At 41.9% G+C, this 26,203-nt stretch overlaps 3 protein-coding genes across 4 annotated transcripts; 1 reads left to right on the forward strand and 2 right to left on the reverse strand.

Moving 5' to 3' along the window:
* The first annotated feature begins 2,084 nt into the window (after positions 1-2,084).
* Positions 2,085-6,716, forward strand: klhl36 (kelch-like family member 36). The gene is made up of 9 exons (XM_086163711.1): positions 2,085-2,592; positions 2,683-2,766; positions 2,936-3,130; positions 3,204-3,326; positions 3,759-3,980; positions 4,051-4,356; positions 4,598-4,825; positions 5,256-5,413; positions 5,858-6,716. Exons 2-9 carry the CDS (start codon positions 2,707-2,709, stop codon positions 6,429-6,431), a joined length of 1,866 nt encoding a protein of 621 aa, XP_086019837.1. The 5' UTR covers positions 2,085-2,592; positions 2,683-2,706; the 3' UTR covers positions 6,432-6,716.
* A 503-nt stretch (positions 6,717-7,219) lies between these two features.
* LOC147225106 (aldo-keto reductase family 1 member B1) lies at positions 7,220-10,257 on the reverse strand. 2 transcript variants are annotated; one of them, XM_086163712.1, is made up of 10 exons: positions 10,000-10,254; positions 9,531-9,707; positions 9,201-9,317; positions 8,819-8,896; positions 8,566-8,682; positions 8,272-8,384; positions 8,009-8,096; positions 7,851-7,934; positions 7,639-7,721; positions 7,220-7,422 (listed from the first exon to the last, which is right to left on the reverse strand). In XM_086163712.1, the coding sequence occupies exons 1-10, from the start codon at positions 10,078-10,080 to the stop codon at positions 7,389-7,391; spliced, it is 972 nt and encodes a 323-aa protein (XP_086019838.1). In that variant the 5' UTR covers positions 10,081-10,254; the 3' UTR covers positions 7,220-7,388. The 2 variants fall into 2 exon arrangements, with proteins under 2 accessions (XP_086019838.1, XP_086019839.1); XM_086163713.1 differs by lacking the exon at positions 7,220-7,422 and having other exon boundaries at positions 7,635-7,721; positions 10,000-10,257.
* A 1,677-nt stretch (positions 10,258-11,934) lies between these two features.
* On the reverse strand, positions 11,935-22,819 carry tat (tyrosine aminotransferase). Its single transcript, XM_086163507.1, has 12 exons — positions 22,547-22,819; positions 21,220-21,512; positions 21,029-21,133; positions 20,341-20,408; positions 18,902-19,060; positions 17,545-17,683; positions 17,416-17,468; positions 14,394-14,546; positions 14,027-14,155; positions 13,863-13,946; positions 13,457-13,555; positions 11,935-12,556 (listed from the first exon to the last, which is right to left on the reverse strand). The coding sequence occupies exons 1-12, from the start codon at positions 22,549-22,551 to the stop codon at positions 12,416-12,418; spliced, it is 1,428 nt and encodes a 475-aa protein (XP_086019633.1). The 5' UTR covers positions 22,552-22,819; the 3' UTR covers positions 11,935-12,415.
* Positions 22,820-26,203: the final 3,384 nt, after the last annotated feature.

Raw genomic sequence — 26,203 nt, forward strand, 5'->3', positions numbered from 1 at the left:
ACTACAACCTGATTTTATTAAGGAATTAGTCTTCATGATGAAGTAGTTTCTGGCTAATTTGTCGAACTGAATTGTCCTCTCAGTTGATTGTGCTGGGTTGAAAATATATATATTTTTAGGTTGAACTCCCCCTTTCTTCGGCTACCCGTTCTCGTTTGATTGAAACTTATAATCGTGTAACAATGTAGCTCATAAAACTGACATTTGGTGAACAGAGGAGTCTTAATTATTCTTTTTCGCTCAGGTGAAAGAAAAAGTGAAAAGAAAGAAAGGTGGAAAATATGAACACATCTGTTTGTATTTTTACCTCCTGCTATTTAAAACAACAAAGAGGTAAGGAGTTGTGTACCACCACTGAGGCATATTGTTCTTATTTAATCAGCCAATACAATTTCCCCAAATGTTCTTTTCCTCATATATGCTGATGATATGGTGACATATTTGTATAAACAGATCAATCATAATCTGAGGCTGGCTTTACATCGAATCAACAAAAATATATTTAACCAGTCTGTAATAGACATATTTGCAATATGGAATTATGTATTAAGGATTTGGTTAAACAAATGCAAAAAAAAGAGAACCCAAATAGCACAAAAATGCATGGTTGCCTCTTCTGGAGTGAAGTGAAATTTGCTGTAATATAATCACTGGAATAGTTTCAGTTTTATAAAAGAAGTCAAACGGCTGTATTGCTCTTTGCAGCCCCGATGGCGTTGGGTGGAAATCATTCTAGATACACTCGACCATGCTTTTATACTGAAGGGACAAAATGTATTTCCATGATTTACTTTGAGTAAATTTCGTAACTTTGACAGCTTGCAATGTAAAGCAGTATCACCTACCAGATTCGACTCTTCATTCATTTTTGTTTATCAGTTTTTTTTATCCGAGGATAATTGGGTATCATGGCAAAATAATAACATGACATAAAAATATTTATTCTTATTGCATCATTTATTCATTACATTTGCAATATTTATTTCATTATTTGATAATTATAAAAACCTCAAAACCTGCACTTTTGTGAAGGCTGGATTACCAGTGTACAGCTACAAAACACAATGCTAGGACGCCGAAGACACGATGTGTAGTTTCCACGTAGATGACGAGGTCATCAAGTACAGCAAACAAGGATGTGGGCGAGGTCAAGCAGCAAAGGACCCGCATGGGTCAAAGCTCACTGCTACTCCCGGGAAGTGTTAATCCCCCATCAACAGGATTCCCGGTCGTTGCAGCGAGGACTGTGGGTCTGAAAGGCCGCCCAGACCACCCCCCTCCATCGGTGAGCGGACAAATGCTGCTACCTGTTGGTCTAAAGCGGTATCGCACTCGCCTGTTGATGCGAAACTACTATTTTCATTCAGTTGGAAGTGATTCTTAACATTTTGTTACAGTGGATGCACATAAGACAGTGCACGACATCACAGTACAGCACAGTGTACTGCGTAGTACAACTGCTTTAGGCAGAGTGAAATGCCCCGTTGGAATAATAATTTATGGAGGACAAGCAATTGTTTTTATTGTGTAGTCACCGGTACATGTGTGAAATAATGTTGTCGTGAAGTAGATTTGATTTTGCTTTGTGTTGTTATAAGCCCATTGCGCATGTGTAAGTTTGAATACGCATGCGTAAAACGTTTTTCAACAGCCTTACACGATGGTTTTTAATGATTAAAAGTATTTTGTTCATTCCCGTATTTATTATAATCTGCTTGCTTTTTTCAGGACATAATCAGTTTTGTCTCTGAAAGATAAACATTTGTCTCTGAAAGTAACGTGGAGAAAATGACACGACTAAACTGTTTCAAAACGTTTGGGGACGCAGTTGCTCTTGAACGTCCCCACCCGCCTCTGCTGCTGATTGGTCAATTAAATCCTGGTTTATGTCATGCTAATAGTTGCCAGTAGATACATTATCCGGCTAACAAACTAGCTTTCGAAATAAAACGCCTGGCTGAGGAGACGACACTTTTTGATGAAAAACAACATATTGGTTTCATCATCTAGTATTGCATATTATTAATTAATATAGGATACTAATTTTAAGGCGCCAGAGTAACTAAATTAGCTGTATTTTCATGGAGGATCCAAATATGCGTATTGTGAGGTACAGATGTAATACTCAGCACATTGAAATAGCGTTACCAAAAACTACAAATTTCAATACCAGTTTTGTTTTGTTTTTAGAACTTTACGTGTTCCCTGTATTTATTAACAGGAGGATAAATCAGGTTAGTTCTTTATTAATTTAATTTTCAGAATTTAAAAAATCTGTAAGTGGCCGGTTTAAACCGGAAGTCCGGTCGGTAGACAAGCTAACCCTTAGCCGCCTTCCGGCACTATGTTGTTATTTACGTCTGTCAGAGGGGTCGGTGTGTCGGATGCTTGTATTTTGTCGGTACCAAGAGACGTCGGTGTTTTTCAGCGTGTTTCCGTGTGTTTTGCGCTAAACCGCGACGTTACCGAGATGTTGCCGACTTTGGCTCGGTGTCACCGGCTATTTGAACATCATCGATCATCGACCGCGACAATGGCAGCTCTCAGGGCATCGAGGCAGCGGGTCGGAGAAGTTCCAACATCCGGCTCACTGTAGGTCCTCTATTAACCTGTCTGGACTCGTTGTTTGTTTGTTAGTTTCCTTCACAGTCTTAAAAATAGGAGTGACGTGTGTGTTTTTAGGTAAAAGCAGCCTGTTTGGACATCATGGACACTGGGAAACCCAGCCGTGTGTGTCGACCCCAGCGTATCAGTGAGTCGTCAAAGGTGTGTGTGAGATGTCATTAACAGCACAGACTGTAATCAGTAAGGTTGCATTGCTGTTGTGATTAAAGTTTAGTCATCTATGAATAAATGTAGCATATCAAAGTCGGTTGTCTTTGTGCTGGATGCGTATCAGATACAGAGATCAATATACTGTGTGTGTGTGTTGCAGTTGTTTCGCTGGGTTGATCAGTCCACCGAGGTGCTGCGCGGCCTCAACGACCAGCGCCACCAAAGCCAATTCTGCGACATCACGCTTGTTGCTGACGAGCGGCGAATCCCTGCACATCGGGCGCTGCTGGCTGTCTGCAGCCCCTACTTTCACGCCATGTTCACACTGGGCATGAGAGAGGAGCACCAAGATGAGGTTTGTCTCACTCTAGGTCTTCATGCACGTTCACCAGACGTCCTGCTCAGGTGTCATCCCGATGTTGCCGCAGGTGGAGCTCGTCGGCATGTCTTACATCGGACTCAAGACGGTCGTGGACTTCCTGTACAGCGGAGAGCTGCCGCTGGACGGAGGAAACATTGACTATGTGCTGGAAACAGCTCACCTGTTGCAGGTGAGAGCTCTAGGCACAGAGCAAAGCAACCTCAGTCATCACCTGAAATCGAAATTCTGACCGAGAAGTGACTCCAGGTCTCAGGCCCAGGGCATCGGTCTTCAGCAGCCTAATGGTGATAAGTGGTGCAGATGATAATTTAATATTTACTCTAGCCGTCAAAGCGAGACGAGAAGAGGATCTCCTATCTTGAGTGACAAACCTGGAAAACCTGCAGGGGCAGTTTTCAGCCATTTTGTTTAGCTTTGAGTCCAACGTTAGCTTACAATAGCAGATTCTGATTTTTTGTTTGGAGAAGACATGTATCTACTCAGAATTAAGACAAAACTGAAAACATTATGGTTTGAAAAGACATTGCTTTATCACTTTTTAGAGTAAATTTCCATCATCGGGTCAGAAGCAGATGTGTGTGAATGGTGTTTCTGTGTCCAGGTGTGGCAGGCGGTGGATTTCTGCTGCCAGTATCTGGAGCGGGAGGTGAGTGAGGACAACTATCTGTACCTGCAGGAGCTGGCCCAGCTCTACAGCCTGGAGCGCCTGGACGTTTTCATCGACGACTTCGTCCTCACACGTTTCCCCACGCTCTCTTTCACCCCCGACTTCCTGCGCAACATCCCAATGCACAAGATGACGTCCTACCTGTCCAGCGGCCAGGTGAACACACTGTCGCCAGTTCACGTCAGGAGGGAGCAGCCATGTTTACATCCTCCTCCTCTTTCTCCAGGTCCAGAATGATGGCGAGCAGGCGCTGCTCCAAGCCGCCCTGCAGTGGCTCAGCCAGACCCCCGAGAGGAACCCGCACGCCAGGCAGCTACTGACCCACATCCGCTTCCCCCTGATGCCGGTGGAGGACCTGGTGGGCCGGGTGTTGCCGGCAGTGCAGGCCTTGCTGCCGGCAGACGCCGGGTGCGAAGCCCTGGTGGAGGAGGCGCTCGAGTATCACGCGAACCTCAGCGGACAGCCCCTCCTGCAGACCGGACGCACAACGCTAAGAGGGGGCGTCGAGCGGCTGTTGCTGATTGGAGGAGAGGTGAACAGATTCCTGTATGCCAGCAGAGGGTGCCAGATCTTTGAATCTGCAATTGTTTCCTTTGATTTTCCTTCTGATAATCAAGTTGTTACTCATAAATTTTAACCAAGATTTTGAATAACTAAAAACATCTAGTTTTAATCTCCCAAACTTGAAGCCACATACAATAGGTCCGAGCTTCACTTTTAATACACGGTCGTCCCACGTTCCAATGTATGGTTTCCCCTCCTCCTCCTGACAGGTGTCTGAGCGCGGGGAGGAGCTGAGCACCAATGTCTGCAGGCTGGATGCTGAAACGGGAAAGTGGGAGGTGGAGACAGAGCTTCCTGCCCAGCGGAGCCACCACTGCCTGGCCGTGCTGGGCGGCTTCATCTTTGCAGCCGGGGGGAGCTCGTCCCGGGACAATGGAGGGGACGCCGCCTGCAACCTGCTGTACAGATACGACCCGCGCCACAACCTGTGGACCCGGGTATTGTCAGCACTTCCTGTTCATTTTAAGGACATTTTGTTTGTGCTTTCTCAATAATATCTTGGTTATTTTTGTAAAAAACTAGGGAAATAATGATGATTTATTGAGGCTAATCTCACTGAACAGGAGCCGATGCCTTTTGCTCAGATCAGGTCCATATATTTCCCACTTCTGAAGAAACCCTCCAAAGACATCTGCCTCTTGTTTCATTTTAAGATGTTCAGGCTATTTCACATATATTTATGTATCACATAAAGTGCACAACCTCTTCACGCTGATGCCACAAACCGGCAGAATGAGCAAAAACTTTCCTGAAATACTTGTTAAGGTTTAAAATAGAAGAAAATGAAAATAAAATGCTCTGTTCATTGGTATCCCGCTATTTGCAGACTTATCAAATGAGAGAACACTACTGTCTTTATCTCCATAGGGGGCGCCAATGAACCAGCGGCGGGTGGACTTCTACCTGGGCGCCGTGGGAGATCGCCTGATCGCTGTGGGCGGGAGGAACGACACCGGAGCGCTGTCCTCAGCTGAGCTTTACTGCCCGGCTACCGACCAATGGTCCTACGTGGCAGGACTCCCCAGGTCTGACAGGATATTGGTTTCATATTCAGCAGTGTTTGTTCAACAGAATCATTACAATGATTATGACGCTATTTTTTTGCCCTTGGAAAATCAACATATACATTTACAGCAAGTCTGTTTGGAATTTTTCAGCTATTTTTGTGGATTTTGTTTTACTCTTTCAAATTTGCTAAAGGGATATCTTGTGGACTCTTTGGACATTTCATTTGATATTTAGGAAATTGAATTTATTTTGTGGTCATTTTAGGTGATTTCTTAAAGACTTTTCTGTAATTTCCTGCAGGTTTAAGTAATATAAAGCAGAATTTCACATGATATCTTAACCAATGCTATTTATGCAAAGTTGATTCACTACCTCACGCAGTATTTTCAATTTTTTTTCATTTTTGGTTATTAAATGATATTCCTGATCATTCATTGCGCTGTCAAAATTTTCTCCTCCAGATTCACATATGGTCATGCAGGGACAGTCCACAGGGGCGTTGTCTTCATCTCCGGCGGCCACGATTATCAGATCGGCCCGTACCGCCATGACGTCCTGAGCTACGATCCATCACGGAATGGCGCCGTATGGGCGGAGCGCCAGGCTATGTGTTTTGCCCGTGGTTGGCACTGCATGGCCTCCGTCAACCACCTCATATACGCCATCGGGGGCAGCGACGACCACGAGGACACGACCGAGCGCTTCGACATCATGCAAGTTGAGTCGTACGACCCGCGCGTCGGTGGCCAGTGGACGCGGGTGGCGCCGCTGCTGGTGCCCAACAGCGAGGCGGGGCTGGCGGTTTGGGCGGGGAAGATCTACGTGCTTGGGGGCTACAGCTGGGAGAGCATGGTCTTCTCCAGAGCAACCCAGGTTTACGACCCAGAGAAGGACTCGTGGAGCCGCGGACCCGACTTACCGAAACGCATCGCCGGGGCGTCGGCGTGCGTGTGCGTGGTGAAGCCCACGCCTGCGTCACCTCCACCGGAAAGGAAGAAACCAGGATACAAGGTGAAGAGATCAGACCCAACGTAACACCCCTACTTCCATCATTTTTAATCTTGTCCCGCTTCTTCAGATACAGTGGCTCCGTGACGCTAACATTTAGCATGCCATTGTTCAACATACAAAAAACACTCGTCAAGAATTACAGACAATGTGCTCTGTCAGTAGTTTCCAAAAGGTCAAAGAACCGGGGATGATGGTTTTTTATGCCACACTAAGCTGTGACACAGGATTGTGTTTTTTTTTTTTCTTGCAAATTTTGGAATGTGGTGTATTTCCAAGCAATCTGTTGCAAAAGTATCTGCTGATTTCTTACTATTGAATAGCGCTTATTAATTCCAATCATTTTAAAAGCACGAGCCGGTTTAATATGGTATTGGTAGTAATCCCCACATTGCACATGCTATACACATGTATACTTGGGCCAATCACCGCTGTTTCCCAGCATCAGACAGTGACGTCTTATGTGTGAGCACGTGCAAACATCAGATCTTCACCAACCCCAAATACATTCCTGTTCGTTCTTTAAAACAGTTGAAAATGAGCGCTGCCTCTGGGCTAGTGTGTATAATTATTTATGTCAGATCTTACTTTATTTAAACAAAATGTAGAAGGCCTTTTCTGAATAAACTTCTCAACAACTAATTTGATGATGGAATTGAATGACAGAGGTAAACATCAATCTGCGTTCTTCTTCAGACTCCGCGTAACTCATTCAAAAATATGTTGGGATTCTAATCAGCTGATCCGATTCCTCACCTACTTTGGTTTTGAGTCAGTCATTTAGTGGAAACACAAACATCTTTTATGCCAGAAAGTCTGACTCAGCTCAGTCTTTTTTAATTTACAAATTAATACCAAACTCACATTTATTTGAAGGCACAGTGAATTATTAATGGGAAAGAATCACAGTGTGACCGGTTGAATATTTCAGCCTCTTTTTTTGGACGGTAAATGATAAGACAGCTGGCTTTCTGCCGGTCCATCTCAGGTGAAGGGATAGTAGGGATGAGACTTTACCCTGAAATGCGGAAATTATGGAATCAGTCAAAGCATAATCATGACAATCAGTCATGACAACCAGTTAGGGGGTTGTACCATCAAGCTGTTCTACTCTCATCGGCAGCTGAGGTAAGTTGAGATGCCACAGCGAGTTAAGGTACGATCTGCTCACGGGATCAACATGGATGTTGATGTTCGCTTTTATTTCAAAAGATTGATTCCGGGCCGGACTTACTTTTCCAGAGTGAAGGCCCTCCATCCCCGGTCCAGCGCTCTCAGTGCTGCCATGTCTTCATCAGTCAGGCTGAAGTCGAAAATCTGAGGCGGAGTCAGCAGAGACCAGTGACACTTTACAATATATAACAGTATGTATCTCTGATAACCAAAACTCGTAAGTTCATCAAGCAACTCAAGAACTTGGAAGATCATCGGGTGTGACGTAACTACCTTTGTGTTCTCCATGATGCGGTGAGCCTTGTCACTCTTTGGGATGACAGCGATGCCCTGCTGCACGTGATACCTCAGTAATACCTGGCTTACCAAAGACCTCATTAATAACACACAATATTACACACAGGAAGTACCATGGTTGCCAAGACGCTGACCTGCGGAGGGCTGCGCTTGTGCTTCCTGGATATCTCCGCCACCACCGGCTCCTCCAGGAGCTTATGTGGATCAGTGTCGCCATGGAACCTGAGAGGGAATCAAACTTAATTCTTCAAGTTGAACCTACGTCATGAGGTTAACTTGAGATCTCAGGAGGGTTAGATGTTGTACAGATGCACCAAATACGACAACGTGGTGACGCCGTAGCTGTGGTTCATCCTGAACCTCCAGTTTAGGGAGTGACTTGCGCTGTGGTTCTTACATGTTTGGGGGTCGAGCGGGGGATCCGAAGGGGCTGTAGGCCGTCAGAGCGATGTTCTTGGATCTGCAGAACTCGATCAGCTCTGTCTGTACCAGGTATGGATGTAACTCCACCTACAGGTTTACATTACACAACTATAAGTATAGCCATACAAAGAAAGTACATTTGAAAAACTAGGATTGGGCAATTGTTTTCCCACAAAAGTCCCCTATAATACCTGTTTTTAGGGAGAAAAAAACAAGAAATTACCCTAAAATGTTGAAGTATTAGCTGATATTAAAAAATAAATTTGACCTGATTGACAGCAGGTGGAACCCTGCAAAGGGCCAGAAGTCTCTCCAGCTGCAGGACATTGAAGTTGGACACACCAATGCTCTTCACCTTCCCTGATGCTTGAAGAAATTCCATCCCCTGCAAACAGAACATGTGAAAGCATGGCGGCAGCCTTTTGCCAACACCTTCCAAAAGATAACATCCAATGCTAAGCTAACTAGCAGGGGAGGGATCGATACCTCGATGACGCAGAGTATTTTGATTTAAAACGTACCCTCCAGACGTCTAAATAGTCAACTTCAGATGTCAATATTTCCCCGTCCTTCTCAGGCAGCAGCTCATCCCCCACTTTCTGTAAAGAAGGTTAACTGTTGAAAAGATGCCTGCAGGCACATACAACATAAGATGCAATTTTTTTTTTTTTTTTTTTTTAAAAAAAAGGAAAATCAATGAAATCTTGTGTTTAGTCCTCCTGGATGTGGGTCAGAGATAGAAAGCTGACAACATTTTTTTCTGAATACTAAATTCGGAAAAGAACTCCGGCATCGTGTATGACTGACGCTGTGCTTGCAGTACCACAGTTGGCCACTACTCTAAACTCGCAACGACGATCTACCGCAGTTCCCGTATTTCAGGTCCAGTTGGCCGGTTGTTACCGTGAGGCCGACGGGGAAATGCACGAGGTAAAGATCCAGGTAGTCGAGCTGTAGGTCGCTCAAGGATTTTTCCAAGCAGACAGGGATGTCCTCGGGGGCATGATGGGTACACCACAGCTGCAGGAGACAGAGTGACAAGATAGCAAAACTATTGCGGCGTTTTTAACACCCTTGAAACCCCTGCTGTTTTACAATCTGGATAATTTTGATTATCTTAAATTTACAAAATAGCTTTTTGTATCCTGTCCACTTTTTTCATTCCGGCAGCAGATGTGGAGTTTCTCTGTCGCCTCTGCACGGATTGAAACGACCGAAACGTCCGATGCAGACCTTGCTGACGACGAACATGTCCTGCCGCCGGATGACGCCCCGCTGCATCATGGAGAGCAGAGCCTTCCCGATCTCCACCTCGTTCCCGTAGCTGAAGGCGGTGTCTATGTGGCGGTAGCCGGCCGCTATGGCTGCCTCCGTCGCCCCCTGGACAGACGTCCGGGGAAGATGGGAGGACTGGAAAGCAAAGAGGAGGTGAGATTTGTAGAAAAAAGAAAAAAAAAAAAAAAAAAAAAAGAGTTAGAAACATGATTTATTTTTTCGTTTAGTTTCAGTTTATATAAAAAAATACGAAACATTAGTGATTATGTCATTTCTTGCAGGACCCTACTCATTTGTGCATTCTCGAATTGAAAGTAAGAACTCCCGTCGCTTAAGATGAGTTAGCTATTTTTTCAAAAGCTAGTCGTAAGCGATCTTTCTCAAACCCTGCGCAGAAATAAAAAGCGAGTTGGAGAGCTGAGGCTACCTTCCAAGTCCCCAGGCCCAGAAGCGGCATTTTTGTGCCGTCATTCAGCTCTATACTCCTGGACACCTGCGGCTCCGCCATGAAGTCAATTCTGCCACGACAGAACAACACGAGACGGTCCGAAAACTGTTTCCCCTTTTTGTTCTTCCCCTTTTTTTTTAACCTTACACTGAAGCTGCTGACTCTGTCCTTCTGTCTTTCCTGACGTTAAGCTGCAGGTCGCTCACTGTTTTCTGTCTTCACTTCCCGTCCACCAGGTTAATAATTGGTCAACTACTTCCCCCCACAAGGAGGATTTTTCGTGTGTGTATATACTCAGTAAGTGGAAAGAGGCATGTTGCAAAGGTCAACCTTTTTCATGGGGGTTTTCACACACACACACACACACACACACATACACACACACGTACACACGTGAACTTGTTGTGACATTCCCTCTTCAACATTAGATGGTGATGTTGTATTGCCACAACGGGAAAGTTGTTATCTGTAAACGCGGATCTGAGAATAATTTGAATCCTTAAAAGCAGTAAAAATGCTGCTTCTAGGATTAACAGGAAAAACCTCAGAAATGTAAAGAATCTCTTTTATTTAAAGAGGATCCACTGTTTTGTTGTGTATTTTCAGGTAATCTCTTTTGTCCTTTTTGGTGATCCCTGTCGCGTTCTAAGGTGGAGTAATTTGTCGGTCCAGATGGCTTTTGCACATTTCAGGTGCTTCTTGAAGATCTGTCTTTTACGATTTTTATTGGAATAGTAAATTGTAATTGTTTCTTGTATTTTTTTAATCGCTTTGGTAATGCTTTTAGAACAAGGGAGAAATGCTATTGTGTTCACTTAAGAGGAATTAGGTTGATAAGCCCCACAATGGTAAAGAGTGGTGTAAACTAGACTGAGGGCGGAGGGGAGCATTTGTGAGCAGCCGAATGGTTTCATGTCAAGAAAGAGCACTGCAGATATAGTATCTACTTTAAGAATGTTGATAGAAGTAAAGAAGAGGCCCATTGTAAATCTAGAAAAAGCATACAGCAGGGTGCAGAGAGAGGGACTGTGGTACTGTATGAGGGAGTCCTGATGGGCAAAGCAGTATGTTGGAATGGTGCAGGACATGTATGCTCGTTGTGACACAGTGGCGAGGTGTGACACAGGTGTGACACATGATGGAGTCTGGACTAAATCAGGGATCAGCTCTGAGCCCCTACTTGTTTGTAGTGTTGATGAACAGGCTGACAGATAGTGTCAGACAGGTTTGCAGATGACATTGTGATCTGTAGTGAGAGCAGGTGGAGGAATATCCAGAGAGGTAGAGGTATGAACTGGTTGTCTGGTTTGGAGACACTGAGGTGAAGACAGGAGGCGGAGCTGGAGGCTGCAGAAATGAGGACATGGAGGTTCTATTTGGGAGGAGGATAGATAGGATTGGGAATGAGTCCACCAGAGGGAGGGCATGTTAGATGCTCTAAAGTCAGACTAAGATGGTCTAGACATGAGCATAGGAGTGATAGTGAGGAGCTGGGTAGAAAGATCCATGGATGAACAGATTGGTGAAAGTGTTCTGTCTTCTTCCTGCACTGCTTCACCGCGTGAGAACCCCACAATTGACCAGTGACCATGATAGTTCCATAATGGTGTGGCTTATCAAATACCGAGCACCTTCATCATGTGAGTTCCTATGGAGCTGTAAGATAACCCTGCCTTGGAGGAAGAGCTGAGATGGTTCCTTGGCCCCTGGTTCCTCTTCAGAAGATTCAAGGACCAGCAAAAAGTTCCAACACTGCAACTTTGTGAGTATTTTGCTCTATTTTTTGAAGAAAATATCAACCCCCTCCAAGCAAATGCCCCTAGTGGCAAATCTGTGGAACTGCATGCACAGCGCGGGAATCTGACAACGCTGGTTTATTCTTCCCACCACATAACTCAGTATAACACGGGTATGTTGTCCTTTTACAAAAAATACTTTATTTTCAAGTGTTCAGTTTTCTAAACAAGAAACACATTAGAAAGGACAGAGGAGAAGGGAAAAAATAAAATCATGCTGTTACAGGATACCTAAACTTTAAAAGTTGATTCAAGGAAACGATCGATTAGATATGGCTCCCTGGCTCCCAGCTGCAGACTACAATTCTGTGATGGAAGGCTAATGAGTTAGGCGGCATTAGAAGGCACTGGAAAAATTAGATAAATACACAAAACACAAAGAGGCTAACATGAAGTGTCTGTATAAAATATAAATATTAGTCCGGTCATTTCATACAATTTACATCAGAAAAAAAATTACACAATTCAATGGACTGCCGGATTGCCACGGCGATGACGATGTTGCCGGAACGCTTTTTTTTTGTAGACGTCAAGCGTCATTGAGGATTTGATGAATGATTTGTAATTTCTATCGGACATCTACGAAGTGTCCCCTCGGCTTAGTGATCCAGGTCATTGCTGTCGTGGCTTCGGGGCCGACAGTGACGCTGGCAAAACTCCCTGATTCGTCCGCAGGCCTCCACCATCAACTCCTCTGGCACGGTGAGGACGATGCGGAAGAAATTGGGATACTCAAACGCCTGTGAGGGGAGACAGTACAAACAAATATAGTAGTCAGACTACTGAAAGTTTTAATCTGATTAATCATGATGATTAATTCAGATTAATCACTATCAATACCCACTCATTATTAATTGCAATTCATTTTTGTGTGGGCAAAAACTTTAAATTCACACACACATATATATATATATATATATATATATATATATATATATAATTATATGTATGATTTTATATATATAATATGTTATATAAATTATAGATATAATATATATAATATAATAGATATAATATATATATATAATATGATATATATAGTATATTATGTATAATTATATATATAATACATTATATATAATATGATAAATATATATGTTATATAATATATAAATAAATATATATATATACTTTACATAAAATAATATATACGTATATATATACAAATACATATATATACATACATATATATGTATATACACATATATGTGTGTGTGTATGTATATATATATATACACATTTTATATTTATATATATATATATACATATATATGTATATATTTAAAATATTAAATTTAAACAATATTCAAAAATATATTTTTATAAAAAAATATAAAATATAAAATTGAAACAGGAAGTGCTTCAGTGAAAGGAAAACTACTTCCTGTTGCTCTATCTTGGGTTGCTTGGACTCAAATTTCCCCTCGAAAGGCGTGTGGTTAAGAGTCATCCATCTCGATGGGGTTGTTTCTAGTCCGTGCCAGTGATCGGGTTTGTGCTATTTTCAGTCATTGTACACAAGTTGATTGCGTTTATTTTTTTAAAAATCAAATCAATCATTAGAATTAATTAACGCTTTAATGTTGATAGCCCATTTTTTAATCCTTTGCGTGGAAGGACAAACGTGTTGGACATCTCACCGTAGCAGGCAGACAGAAGACGGACTGCTCGGTCACCAGCCGCTCAGTGAATTCCACGTCATCTTTGAATTCTGGGAAACGCTCAATATCAATTCCGACCTGGAAAGATGACAGAGAGTCACAGATATGTACAGATGTGTTTCTACATTAAACAATATAATGATTGCGTGAACTTGGATTCTTAATTTGAAACAAAAAGTCATGAAAGAATTTAAGACGTCACGGAAATGAATCAAAATGACTCATAATTTGTCTACAAATACCAAGAAATCTGAAAAATCAATGTTAATTTTATTTGAAATAATCAAAATAAGGGGGAAAAAAAAACAATGTATTCAAAAATACCTGGAATATTTCTGAGTCTAAGAACACAGTTCACTATGTGTGTCCACATTATGTTACTGACCATGAAGTACATGGCTCCCGAGGGCATGATGGGGTTCAGACCAGGGATGGTGGACAGTTCGTTGAAGCAAATGTCAGAGTTGGACTGAGGAATAAGAAGCAAACCATTTAGTTTTAGAAACTAGTAATGGTGAAATATATCTCCCGCCGTCAAGCGTCTCGTACTTTGAGGAAGCTGATGGTTTTGTCGTAGAAACACTGCGGTGTGTTGTTGAGGATGCTCTCCAGCGCCCCTTGGACGATGCTGCAGGCCCCCAGGATGCGTTGGCTCAGTTTCACCAGACCCTGGCGGATCTGCGAGGGGAACGTGCACGGAAACACAAAACCGTCACTTCTGAAACGTTAGCTCCGACATCTTGAGAAAACCTCGTCCGTTCTTACATTCCTTCATTATCTTATCGCTTATCCTGCTGTTGGTCGCCAATCGTCATGTGATTTGATCACGACTTTTGGTTCGATCAGTGACCTGATTTTCATCCACTCCTACATCGGCGGCATCTTCCCGCAGTTTCCTCCGGAGAGAAGAACGTACCTCAGAGCCAAAGACGTTGTTCCTGTCATGGATGAGGATCCATCCCATCCTCCAGCCGGGGACGAGCCAGCGCTTAGCCAGACCGCCGCACGACAGGATGGGGACGTCGCTGCTGAGGGACGCCAGGGAAGGACTCGTGCAACTCGGGAAGACCTGAGCGAGAGACAGGAATCGGATGCTGTAGATAATTTCCACCAACTTTTTGCAAAACACATTCAGCTTATTATGTTGTAAATTTGCACTTGGACATGAAAGTTGCTTTGTCAGGTGACAAGCGACGAAACATCGCATCGAATAAACGTTTCAACAATCGGTCATCCACACACACACGCATACACACACCTCATGCCTTGTTCAAGGGCACTTCGGCACACGGGCAAAGAGCTGTTACTATGTCGCGATATTTTCATTTTTGCAGAAAAAGCTGATTCCTCCACGTCTCTTTCCTTCTAATTCCAAGCCGAAATCGCTCCGCGAGGCCGATAGTTAAAATGGACAGGAATGATATTCAACCCAACGATAAACACGCGTACAATCGCTTGGTATCCGTCACCGGAGGGTTACGGGATCTTGTACTCTATCAGCAGGATGTCGTGCAAATCATAACCGTTTGTCTCGATTTGGGTTTTTTTTGGGATTCCTCGTTGGTTCGTGTCGAGGTCTACTGTCGACGAGCGGAGGGGGGAGGAAATGGGCGACGGGGGTTGATTGATGAGGCCCAGAGAGCTGCTTCTCATTAGATCCATATTTTATCCTGTAATTTGAAGCAGGGAGCCGCCCCCGCGTCCCATTGGTCCGACCGCTATGAATTATATAACGGTCGAGACTTTCGTACGAGCCCCTCCGGGCGTCCGCGCTTAAGTGGAAAAATCACGTTGCGTCTAATCGAGGGAATAAAAAGGGAAAATGAGACCGATTTGCAGACGAGTTCATTCAAACCTCATTTAAAGGTGATTATTTACCGCTTATAAGGGCTGGGTGCCCCAATAGCGGGCACGCCGGCCCCCTCGCTCCCCCCGCTGGTCGAAGCCGGGCCCACGATCTTAACATGTGCATTGATTGCAAACACATGCTTGGAGAAAAAGTGCAAAGTCATTCTGGTGTACGCTACTGTTGGGACGGTGGGAGGGGGTGTTTTGGGACGGATGGCGATGCACCCGGCGACCCCCCCCCCCCCCCCCCCCCAAACTCGCCGCTGTTCGAGAAAAAATGGCAAAGTGTCACAACTTATTCGTCTCTTTGCAAGTTGCGTATTGGCTCGATTTCTGTTTGCGTGTCCTTAGCGCGCATAAGTACGCTCCTCGTACGGAGGGGATATTCAAATCTCTGTACTTTTTAAGACCTTAAAACACTTTATAGCCTTGATTTTGACACTTTATGGTTTTATTTGTATTTCTTATTCTTCCTCCTTCCTACTATTATTTATTATTGTTATGTTTTACTTGAAACTCTGGCACAACAATTTCCTTGGGGATAAATAAAGTTGTTCTTATTCTTATATGCCTGTGTGCACAGGGCCTCTGGCTGATTTTTTGTGTTTTTTTTATATATTTTTTTAATTCCTTGGAATTTATTTATTTCGCAACATGGGTTTATATTTAAAAAAAATCTGCATAATATCGTTTTAATCTTTAAATTAAAAAAATTGAATCATTCAAATTTAAAAAGTGGCTGCCTAGTTCTCACAAATGATTGTTAATTTTGGTATACTATCTATCTATCTATCTATCTATCTATCTATCTATCTATCTATCTATCTATCTATCTATCTATCTATTTTTTTTATTAAAATCTCTCCCAGTCCTGATGTGATGCATTGATTTTCTTTCGGTCAATTTTCACTGTTTTTTCAATGCTCCTGGCATTTTGGAAAGTCTGTTTGCGCAGCATATTAATTTGTTTTTTATTGAATAAAGTATAATTTATTATTAATTATCATCTATTCAATTAGTAAATAACAAAGCGGTTAACTAATGATTGACTGACTTATGTCACAAAATGAAAACTGTGGCAAAAAAAAAATACAGATGGATCAGAGGATCGCCTGCATGAACCTTCTTATGGTCGAACATCACACACACAACCTCTTACATAACAACAGCGTATACAAACACACATGCACACACACACACACACATACACACACACACACACTAACAGACAAATGGAAAACAACTTGGAATACAAACACTTCTCCCCTTTTGAAAAACCTCCACGTGATGTTAAATCTTCTGGACGTCATTTCAAGATATTTAGCTCTGTAACTAACGCATGAACATACAAATTATTTCTATTTAGATTTGTATTTTTATCCACCGCTTAAAAACCGGGGGGATATCAGTGGGTTCATTTTTATTATTTTTTCTTTTTATTGAACCAGCAAACAACATTTCAGCACCTGCTTGTCTGAACTGGTCACATAACATCCGGCTGAAGTTTGACCAGGACAGACTTTGATATACCCTTGAACTAAATGTCCCGACATGTTTTTGTTTACATTTTTTTTCTTTTTGAATGGGCCGCGGGTCAAAATCAAGAATAAAAGCTACGTGCCGGACAACATTTCACCCGGTGGATTAAACAAACATTGCTTTTTTTTTTTTTTTTCAAACACAGCTGAAGCCTGACTTTGTACCAGAGGCACAATGCAGATTTGATTTAATTTTGTAAAAAAATATTGATTAAGTACTTTCCACCAGAGACATGAAGCTGAGATTTTTAGTTTTAAGCCTCTAACACTGCAAAAGCATATTTCTAACCCCTGCATCCGATTTGAAAACCCGCTAAGCCACTTGACCTTCATCATGCGGCCTGTCGAAGGTAAGGTCGTGAAATCGAAGAAAATTCAAAATGACGCAAAACTTAAATTTCCAAACATGCAGGGTTATCAATTGGCGGAGGGATGTTTTATCTCCTTCCATGAAAACTTCAGCTGCAACCACGACAACGTAACGTGACGTTTAACCGCCGACCCTCCCCGTTTCTTTTCCCGGCGCTCAAACGACACATCGCCCAAACTCACCATGCCCGTGTAAATTTCATCCGCGAGGATGGGAACACAGTGTCTGGACGCCACTGAGAAAACAAAAAATGCATGGATGAATTTCCCCTCCTGAGCTTTGTGACCTGATTCCTCTCTTGAGCTGCTCACCTTTGAGGATCTTCTGGAGGTGGTCCTTGCTGAAGACGGACCCGCAGGGGTTGGAAGGGTTGGTGACGATCAGACACGACGTCCTCTCGTCAATCAGGCTCTCCAGCTGCGGCAGGTCCACCTCCCATGATTTTTCCGGCTGTGAGGTGAAAAACCCATTAAGCGCTTATTTTTTCTCCAGTAATCTAATTTATTACTCATCGGAGGTGTCCTGCCTGTCAAACGGCGATGTCGTTTCTTAAGGTTTATAAGGACAAAAATAAAGGATGTTTTCGTGGGGATAATAAGTCAGATTTTCTTGTTTAAAACTAACCATCCACTTTACAGGAATATTGATTTTTTTTAATGTATTGCAGTTATAACATTTATTTAGATTATATTATTATTTATATTCAATTTATGTATGTATGTTAAAATCCAGGCAACTTTGAAGGATTGCAAAAAAATAGCTCCAGGATTCATGACTAATATTTGTGAAGAATAAATAAATATAATACATAAATAAATAGAATAATAAATAAATATAAAGTACTATATAATAAATCGAACTATATACATATATATATTTTCTTTAAAGTACATATAAAAGTACATATATATATATTTTTTACACACACACAAATATATATACATATATAAACACACACACACATATATATGTGTATATATATGTGTGTATATATATATTTTTTTATAAATATGTATATATACATATACATATATACGTACATATACATAAATATGTATTGAAAGTCTTTTTTTAATTACTTTAAATTACTGAGAGTTATAAGAGATTACTGGGGGCAATACCATTGTCTTGTACTTATTATTGCCTTCCATGCATTCATATCAAATGATCCTCCCCATTCAAAACATTCACCACGACAATATTTCCTATTCATTGTTTTCCATGTGTTAAGATTTGGCTTCTCTTCATATTTTCCTGAGGTTTTGTCTCCGCACAAGATCAGCTTCCAATCTTCGCCAGAGTCCATCTAGAGCCTCCAAAGACATTTGAATTTGACCTACTTAGAAAGCTGCAGAAAAAGCCGGCAAGAGGCTCCTATGCTGGAATTCTGCATTTGAATGATCTTTTAATCCGTTTTTAATCATCTTTAGCGCAAAATATGACACATGTATTATGAACTTCCATTCACAACCAGTCGCTAGCAGTTATATTCAGTGAAATATTAATCTTTGCAGCGTGAAAACCACATCGACACATTAGGTCCTGAGTGAAATCGAACTTTCCGTGAAGATTTCCGATGTAAACTCAATTGTACTGCATATGATATAATCTTCGAATACAAAGTAAAAAGAGAAACACGGTTCTGTGGAGATCCGTCCTGTTTCTTACCAGCAGGTTGTAGAGTCTGACCTCGATGCCCATGGAGACAGCGAGGGTCTTGTAAAGGGAGAATCCCGGGCAGGGGACCAGGATGTTGTCCCCCGGGTTGCACAGGACGCTGATGGCCAGATCGATGGCCTGGCTGCAGCCGCTGCTCAGAATCACATCCTGCATTCACATCACAAGCTGTTCAGTGTCACAGCGCTTGAGCGCAACGCCCGTTTACATGCTCGGGTGAGGGAGCGCGACTCTGGAGATGACAAGGGCCCACCGTGAAGGATTTTTGAAATGCATGTAGTGTTATCGATGGAAATTCAAAGGAAGCTATAGACTTAAAAAATTAAAAAATATTTTAAAAAAAGTAAAATATTAAAATCTTGGCTCTGTGATGCTGTGAAATTGACTAGAAAAATGTAAAAATATTTTAAGAAATTTTAAAAATTAAAATCTTGAATCTGTGATGCTGTGAAATTAATTAGATTTTTTAAAATATTTTAAGAAATGTGAACTTTATTAAAATCTTTGATCCGTGATCCTGTGAAATTAACTATATTTTTTTTTAAATATTTTAAGAAATTTAAAATATTAAAATCTTAGATCTGTAATGCTGTGAAATTAACTAGAAAAATGTTAAAACATTTTAAGAAATGTAAAATATTAAAGTTTTGGATCTGTGATGCTGTGATATTAACTAGATTTTTTAAAAAATATTTTAAGAAATGTGAAAAATATTAAAATCTTGGATCTGTGATGCTGTGAAAATAACTAGAAAAAACTTTTGATATTTTAAGAAATGTAAAATATTAAAATCTTGGATCTTTTATGCTTTGAAATTAACTAGAAAAAGTTTTACAATATTTTAACAAATGTAAAAATTAAAATCTTAGATCTGTGATGTTGTGAATTAACTGGATTTTTTTTTAAATATTTCAGGAGATGTGAAGTATATTAAAATATAGGATCTGTGATGCTGTGAAATGAATAAGAATTTTTTAAAATATTTTAAGAAATGTAAAATATTAAAATGTCGGATTTGATGTTGTGAAATAAAGTAGAAAAAAAATTTAAACTATTTTAAGAAATGTAAAATATTAAGATCTTGGATCTGTGATGCTGTGAAATTAACTAGAAAACATTTTAAATATTTTAAGTGATGTAAAATATTAAAATGTTGGATCTGTGATGCTATGAAATTAACTAAAAAAATTAAATATTTTAAGAAATGTAAAATATTAAAATCTAGGATCCGTGATGCTGTGAAATTAATTGGAATTTACATTTTGGAAAAAAAAGGAACACAAAAATGTAGCTTAAAATGGGTAGGAATGAATTGCGAATGAGACAGAGTATTTAAAATTAGCTGAAAAATCTACAAAAAAAGCAGAAATCTGGCAAATCTACACATTCAATCATTCATTCATCCATGATCTATCCTGCTCTCAGGTTACCTCTGCCTCCAGTGGAGCCTCGGGGCAGCTGTAGAAGTTGGCCACCGCCTGCCGGCTCTTCAGGTAACCTGCCGTCAGAAAAAAACGCAACATGTGTCGTCTTTCGTCTGTCCGATGAAAGCATATAGGAATTCACAAAGAAATTATATGCAAAGTGTTGCACCCGGATGCAAACGGTGCAGAGGCGGCTTAGGAGCTACATTATTTCATCTCACCTTGGTGCATTTTGAACCATCTGTTATTCGGAATGGATCTAAAATCCAAGCAAAGGGTCGAATATTGGCCAGGAATTTCAAAAAAAGGGGGAAGGGGAACCTATAAATCACTGGATTTTTAAATATTGGTGAATAGAAAAGTGTGTGTGTAGGCGCGTTCTAGTCAGGGAAACACCTGGGTGATGGTAAAACATCTATTTAATGAGCAATAGCTGTTGTTGGCCACAGCTACGCTACACACAATACAACTGCTCCCGCTCAAATCCAGGTAAAAACCAAAAAAAACAGAATTCATCGCACCCCGAACCACACCCAGATCATTCCCAGCAACCCCAAAATCACACCGAAAAACAAGCATCAACATAAACCCCAACATTCGTGACCCACCACAATATAATCATACGTGTCAATGTTGTGCTTTATTTATTCCACCGACAACAGGCCCGTCGCCTGCGCCCGAGACGTGCACTCACCCACGGAGGGGGCGTAACCGTTGAATTTATGCGAGTCGATTGCGTCTTTCATGGCCTGGAGCACCGCTTCGTCCGTGGGAAGGTTCCCGAACACGGTGGGATCGCCTACAGGTGCCAAAGCAGACGGTCAGGGGCGTCGTCAAAGGACGCGGAGCTTCCCATCGCCGATGAAATGACGTTCGAGCCGTTACCTATGGAGAGGGCGATCATGGGTTTGTCGGGGTTCGGCGTGAGCTTCATCCCGTCCACGATCTCCCTGATGGGGTTGAGCGTGTTGTTGGCCATCTGCGACGCCTTCACCTCCCACCTCTGGCGCCGGCACTTGGATTTAATCGGATGCGAGCCGCCGTTGAAGCTCACGTGGTGCACGCCGTTGCCGTGGACTCCCTTGCCGTTGAGCCCGTTCCCGTTCAGGCTCTTGGTGTTGTTGTGAACGCCGTTGACGTTCATCTGAACCAAGTAAGGATTGCTGTCCATCCTGGCGCTGAGCAGGAGGACGAAGAAGAGACGGGTCACTCTTGGCCTCCTGCACGTCTTAATCACTAATATGTTAAACTTGATTGGCAGGAGTGACTGACATGACATTCTGATCAATATATATTGATATATGTTCCTGATATATGTTTCCTGTGCATCTTGTATTTGCAAGTGTTATTTGCAGTCCCTATGTCCTCCATTGTAAGTCGTTTTGGATAAAAGCGTCTGCCAAATGTGATGTTATGTAATGTAATGTAATATATATATGTATGTCACTATATAATGACTTTACTATCAATAGGACAGCAAATGATCATTATATTTTATGTTTAAATAACCTTTAAACATAAAAAAACGTGTTTTACATTTGACATCAAACATGTCTTTTCAAACGCTGTTTTAATAGCCAGAACAATAAAATACATGCACAAAGTTAAATTTCTTGGGTGGAACATTTTCATTGGTGAAAAATAAATTAATGATTTGAATCAAGTGTTTGTACTTACGTAACCCCATGTAGTCACTTCTAGAATAGCATGCAAATTATATCTTGTTTTTTCGTTGCAGAAAATTGTAGGAAATTTAAAGAAAAATCGAAAAATCATCTCGGTCATTTTTTTTTCCAATAATCAGATTTGATTCTGATGTCATGAAACAAGACTTTAATGAAATTGAACTCAATAAGAATAAGAATAAGAACAACTTTATTTATCTCGAAGGAAATTGTAGTGCCAGAATTTCAAGTAAAGCATTACAATAATAAATAATAGTAGGAAATTGTATAGACTGTACAAAAAAAAGGGGGGAGAATAAGAAATACGAATAAAACTATAACGTATCAAAATCAAGGCTATAAAGTGTTTTAAGGTCTTCAGTACAAAGATTTTGAGATTCCCTGCGGCTGATGGGAGAGGAATTAAAAAGTCTGAAATAAGACGGGACCTTTGAGGTTATAAAGAATATTTTATAATCAATTATAACCTGGTTATCACAAGATGAATGGCCCTTATTATGATTTTCAAATAAGAATATCCCACTTACCTCATGATGTATTTCAGAAGGAAGGGGCTCCAAAATTCAATCTGCGGTGTCGGTTTAAGAAAGTTAAGAAAGTTTTTTCAAAACTGTCTTTTTATATGCAGATGGACGCCTATGGGAGTCGAACCCGGCACCGGTTTCCATTGGTGGAGGCCGAGGGTTGTACCTTCACACCCCCTTAACCAGAACCATACCGCGGCCCGCCGGCGGATTGCGCAGGCGCACTGGCGGCGTCCCGCAGACGCGCGTCTCCGTGCGTCAAAAAAAAAAAAAAAAGTCGGGACTCAAAGTCCGGGCGCATTTTTAAATTCTATATTGTTATACAATTGGATAAACACAAACATGTGTGAAGGTCTGCAGGAGGAAAGTGTCCAGAAGGGAATTGCGATTATATACATGGAAATATTGTACAAGAGCCCCTGTTATTTTTTTATATTTTAAATATGAGGGTTGAAAGTTTTATTTATATTACAAAGCATGAAAAACACCAAAAATATACATGGAGATATTCTACAAGCTCATCCATTATTTTACACGGTAAATGTGAGGTTTAAAACTTTTTTTGATGGTGGAGCATGAAAAATTGCAGATATACAGTATATATATGGGGGTATTCTGAAAGCTCAGCCATTATTTTTGACGTATTAAATACAAGTTGGAGCTTTTATCTAAATTATAGAGGATGAAAAATAGTAAATTTACACATGGAAATATTCTACAAGTTCACACATTTTGAATATGAGGGTTTCTTTTCATTTATAGAGCATGAACATTTGCTTGTATATTCATGAAAATATTCTACAAGCTCACACGTTATTTTTACATGTTAAGTATGAGGATTTGAACTTTAAATTTAAATGATAGAACATGAAAAATTGCAAATTATAAATATAAATTGCAAATATATACATAGAAATTTTCAATAACCGATTTTTTACACCTTAAATATGAGGGCTTGAAAATTTTGCTTAAATTATATAGGATGAAAAAGTACAAATATATACATAGAAATACCTTATAAGCTTTGCCATTTCAAATATGAGGGAAATAACTTTTATTTAAATTATGAGTATGAAAAATTGCAATTTTATACATGGAAATATATCATAAGCTCACTTTTTCTTTTTTACACATTAAATATGAGGTTTTGAACTTTTTATCTAAAAAGACCTCCCTCTCACCCACCACACCCGCCCTGCGGAGAAAACTTATTTAATCTGCTTGTATCCGCAGTCTCGTTTTTTTCGGTCACAACCCACAGCTTGTGACCTCAGATGAGGGTGGGAAAGAAGATCGGCCGGTACATTGAGAGCTTCGCCATCTGGCTCAGCTCCTTCTTCACCACGACAGACCAGCACTGAGTCTGCATCACTGCAGACGTCGCACCGATCCGCCTGTTTATCTCCCGCTCCTTCCTTCCCTCACTTGTGAACAAGACCACGAGATATTTGAACTCCTCCACCTCTTCCCCAACCCGGAGTGGGCATTCCCCTCGGCGCCCTGGCTGCGCCAAGAAATTCTGTCCATAAAAGTTATGAACAGAATGACAAAGGGCAGCCCTGGCAGAGTCCAACTCCTCTTACAATCGGCATCGCGGCCTTAACTCCGACACCAGTCATACAGGGACCGAACAGCCCGAATGACGGGGTTCGGTACCCCATACTCCCGGAGCACCCCCCATGGGATTGCCTGGGGGACACGGTCGAATGCCTTCTCCAGATCCACAAAACACATGTAGACCGGTTGGGCAAACTCCCATGCCCCCTCGAGGACCCTGAGGAGGGTATAAAACTGGTCCACTATTCTACGGCCAGGATCGGAGGTTCAACGAGACCGGGGAAACCTCCTCTCCAGCACCGCTGAATAGACCTTACCGGGGAGGCTGAAGCGCGTGGTCACCCTGAAGTTGGAGCACACCCGCCGATCCTCCTTTTTTAAAACCGGGGTATCACCGCCCCGGTCTTCCAGTCCAGCGGCACTGTCCCCCACATCCACGGAATGGGGCATCGGCATATCACCTGGGACAGCCCTACAGCATCCAGAGCATTGAGAAACCCAAGCGGACCTCATCCACCCCTGGAGCCCCGCTACCGAAGCGGTTTTGGACCCCTTCAGAAACTTCAGCCCAAGAAATAGGTGTGTCCGAACAAGAGTCCCCTGGCTCTGCTTCTTCACTGGAAGGCATTTCTGCAGGTTTGAGGAGGTCCTGGAAGTATTCCTGCTCATGATCTAAACGCCTCAAGTTGAGGTCTGCGGCGCCCCGTTCCTACTGTACAGTGTTGACGGAGCGCTGCTTCCCGCTCCTGAGCCGCCTGATGGTGAATCAGAATCTCCTCGCAACCACCGGAAGTTACTCTCCATGGTCTCCCCAAACTCCTCCCATGCCTGAGTTTTTGCCTCCGCGACCACCAAAGCCGCTGGACCCGTCAGTTGCCTCCAGAGCTCCGCAGGCCAGAAAGGTCCGATACGACTCCCACTGCGGAGGAGTGAAAGCCCGACCACCAGGCGCTCGCCATCGAGCCTTGCCCCTGGGCCTGCCACCATGGTGACCCATGTCCTGGCAAGGGAAAACTGGATCCAAACATGGAAATATAAATATGTTTTTGGTAAATATGAGCTCCTGGTGTGACAGAAAATCCAAAGAAATATGGCCGCCGGTTGTTTTTTACCATCATCTGGGGCATCATGGGTTAAGTGGTTTACCACAAATGTTTGTTGATAATTACTTTTTTTTTTCGGTGACAGGTTGAAGAAGTGATGCACATCAGGAAATCGAGGCACAAAAGCCTCCGAGACCTGCCTCCCGGGATTACGAGATATCGTCAGAACCGGCACTTCGTAGTAATTTACATCTATTTTTATAATTCCTATCATTTAGTTGTCACCTCATGTTTGTAGAGTCAATAACACATTTGCATCCGAATTTAGGACACAAGTGCACTTGAGAAGATATTGTTAGAAAAGTTTACAGGTTTTTTTAAACACGGGATAAAACCGAAACTATTCAATGCATTTGTACTTTGCGCTTCTTCAAGCCCCACATCTTCAACATTCACAACAGTCATTTCCTGTAAAAAGGACTTTTACAAGTATCTGGAGCAGCAGTTTACCAGCTTTTGGGTCCTTTTTTTTGATGAGGCCGCCTGTTGCTGCCCTCCAGTCAAAAACATGTTTTTCATCTGGTTCCTCCAGAACTCTGGTCCTAAACAAATGGGTCCAGACACAAAAAGTAGGTTGCAGATTTGTGCATGTGTGCACAAATATGTGTGTACATAGTCGGGAACTGTTGAGGGCATTTAAATCAGTGGGTAGAACTAAGATTCGGTGAGGAAAGTCGTCCTTTTGCGTAATTTGTTAAAACTCATCAAAGTTGAGCCGTAAGAACTGTTCTCTACATAGCTCAGATGTTGCGATTCTATATCTAACAAAGAAGCGCGGATTGCGAGAACATTGCGATACTAAATCACGCTGACAAGATTAAAAAAACCCATGACACCGACCAAAACTTAGATCTGCATTTACAGACTTTTTTAAAGGCTATTGAGGGGCGATCTAGAGTTTTGTCAATAAGATCTGTTTCTTGGATTTTGCAGGCCACGAGCTGACTTGACTTAGCTGATACGGACACAGGGAATACTGAATAAAGTGTGGCAGAATGTG

The sequence above is a fragment of the Fistularia commersonii genome, chromosome 17, assembly GCF_037954325.1.
Source record: "Fistularia commersonii isolate RoL2024-O1a breed Wild chromosome 17, RoL_Fcom_v1.0, whole genome shotgun sequence".
NCBI lineage: Eukaryota > Metazoa > Chordata > Actinopteri > Syngnathiformes > Fistulariidae > Fistularia > Fistularia commersonii.

Bases quoted from the DNA above. Each gene is read 5' to 3' on its own strand.
- klhl36 (XM_086163711.1), top strand. From the start codon at position 2,707: ATGGACACTGGGAAACCCAGCCGTGTGTGTCGACCCCAGCGTATCAGT. The intron at 3,327-3,758 runs GTGAGAGCTCTA...TTCTGTGTCCAG, and splicing joins AAACAGCTCACCTGTTGCAG to GTGTGGCAGGCGGTGGATTT. The intron at 4,826-5,255 runs GTATTGTCAGCA...TTATCTCCATAG, and splicing joins GCCACAACCTGTGGACCCGG to GGGGCGCCAATGAACCAGCG.
- LOC147225106 (XM_086163712.1), bottom strand. From the start codon at position 10,080: ATGGCGGAGCCGCAGGTGTCCAGGAGTATAGAGCTGAATGACGGCACA. The intron at 9,708-9,999 runs GTAGCCTCAGCT...TTTGCTTTCCAG, and splicing joins TGGGCCTGGGGACTTGGAAG to TCCTCCCATCTTCCCCGGAC. The intron at 7,423-7,638 runs GTAAGTCCGGCC...TCCGCATTTCAG, and splicing joins AGGGCCTTCACTCTGGAAAA to GGTAAAGTCTCATCCCTACT.
- tat (XM_086163507.1), bottom strand. The intron at 19,061-20,340 runs GTAACCTGAGAG...ATGTGAATGCAG, and splicing joins AGGCTCCACTGGAGGCAGAG to GATGTGATTCTGAGCAGCGG. The intron at 13,947-14,026 runs GTACGAGACGCT...CTTATTCCTCAG, and splicing joins AAACCATCAGCTTCCTCAAA to TCCAACTCTGACATTTGCTT.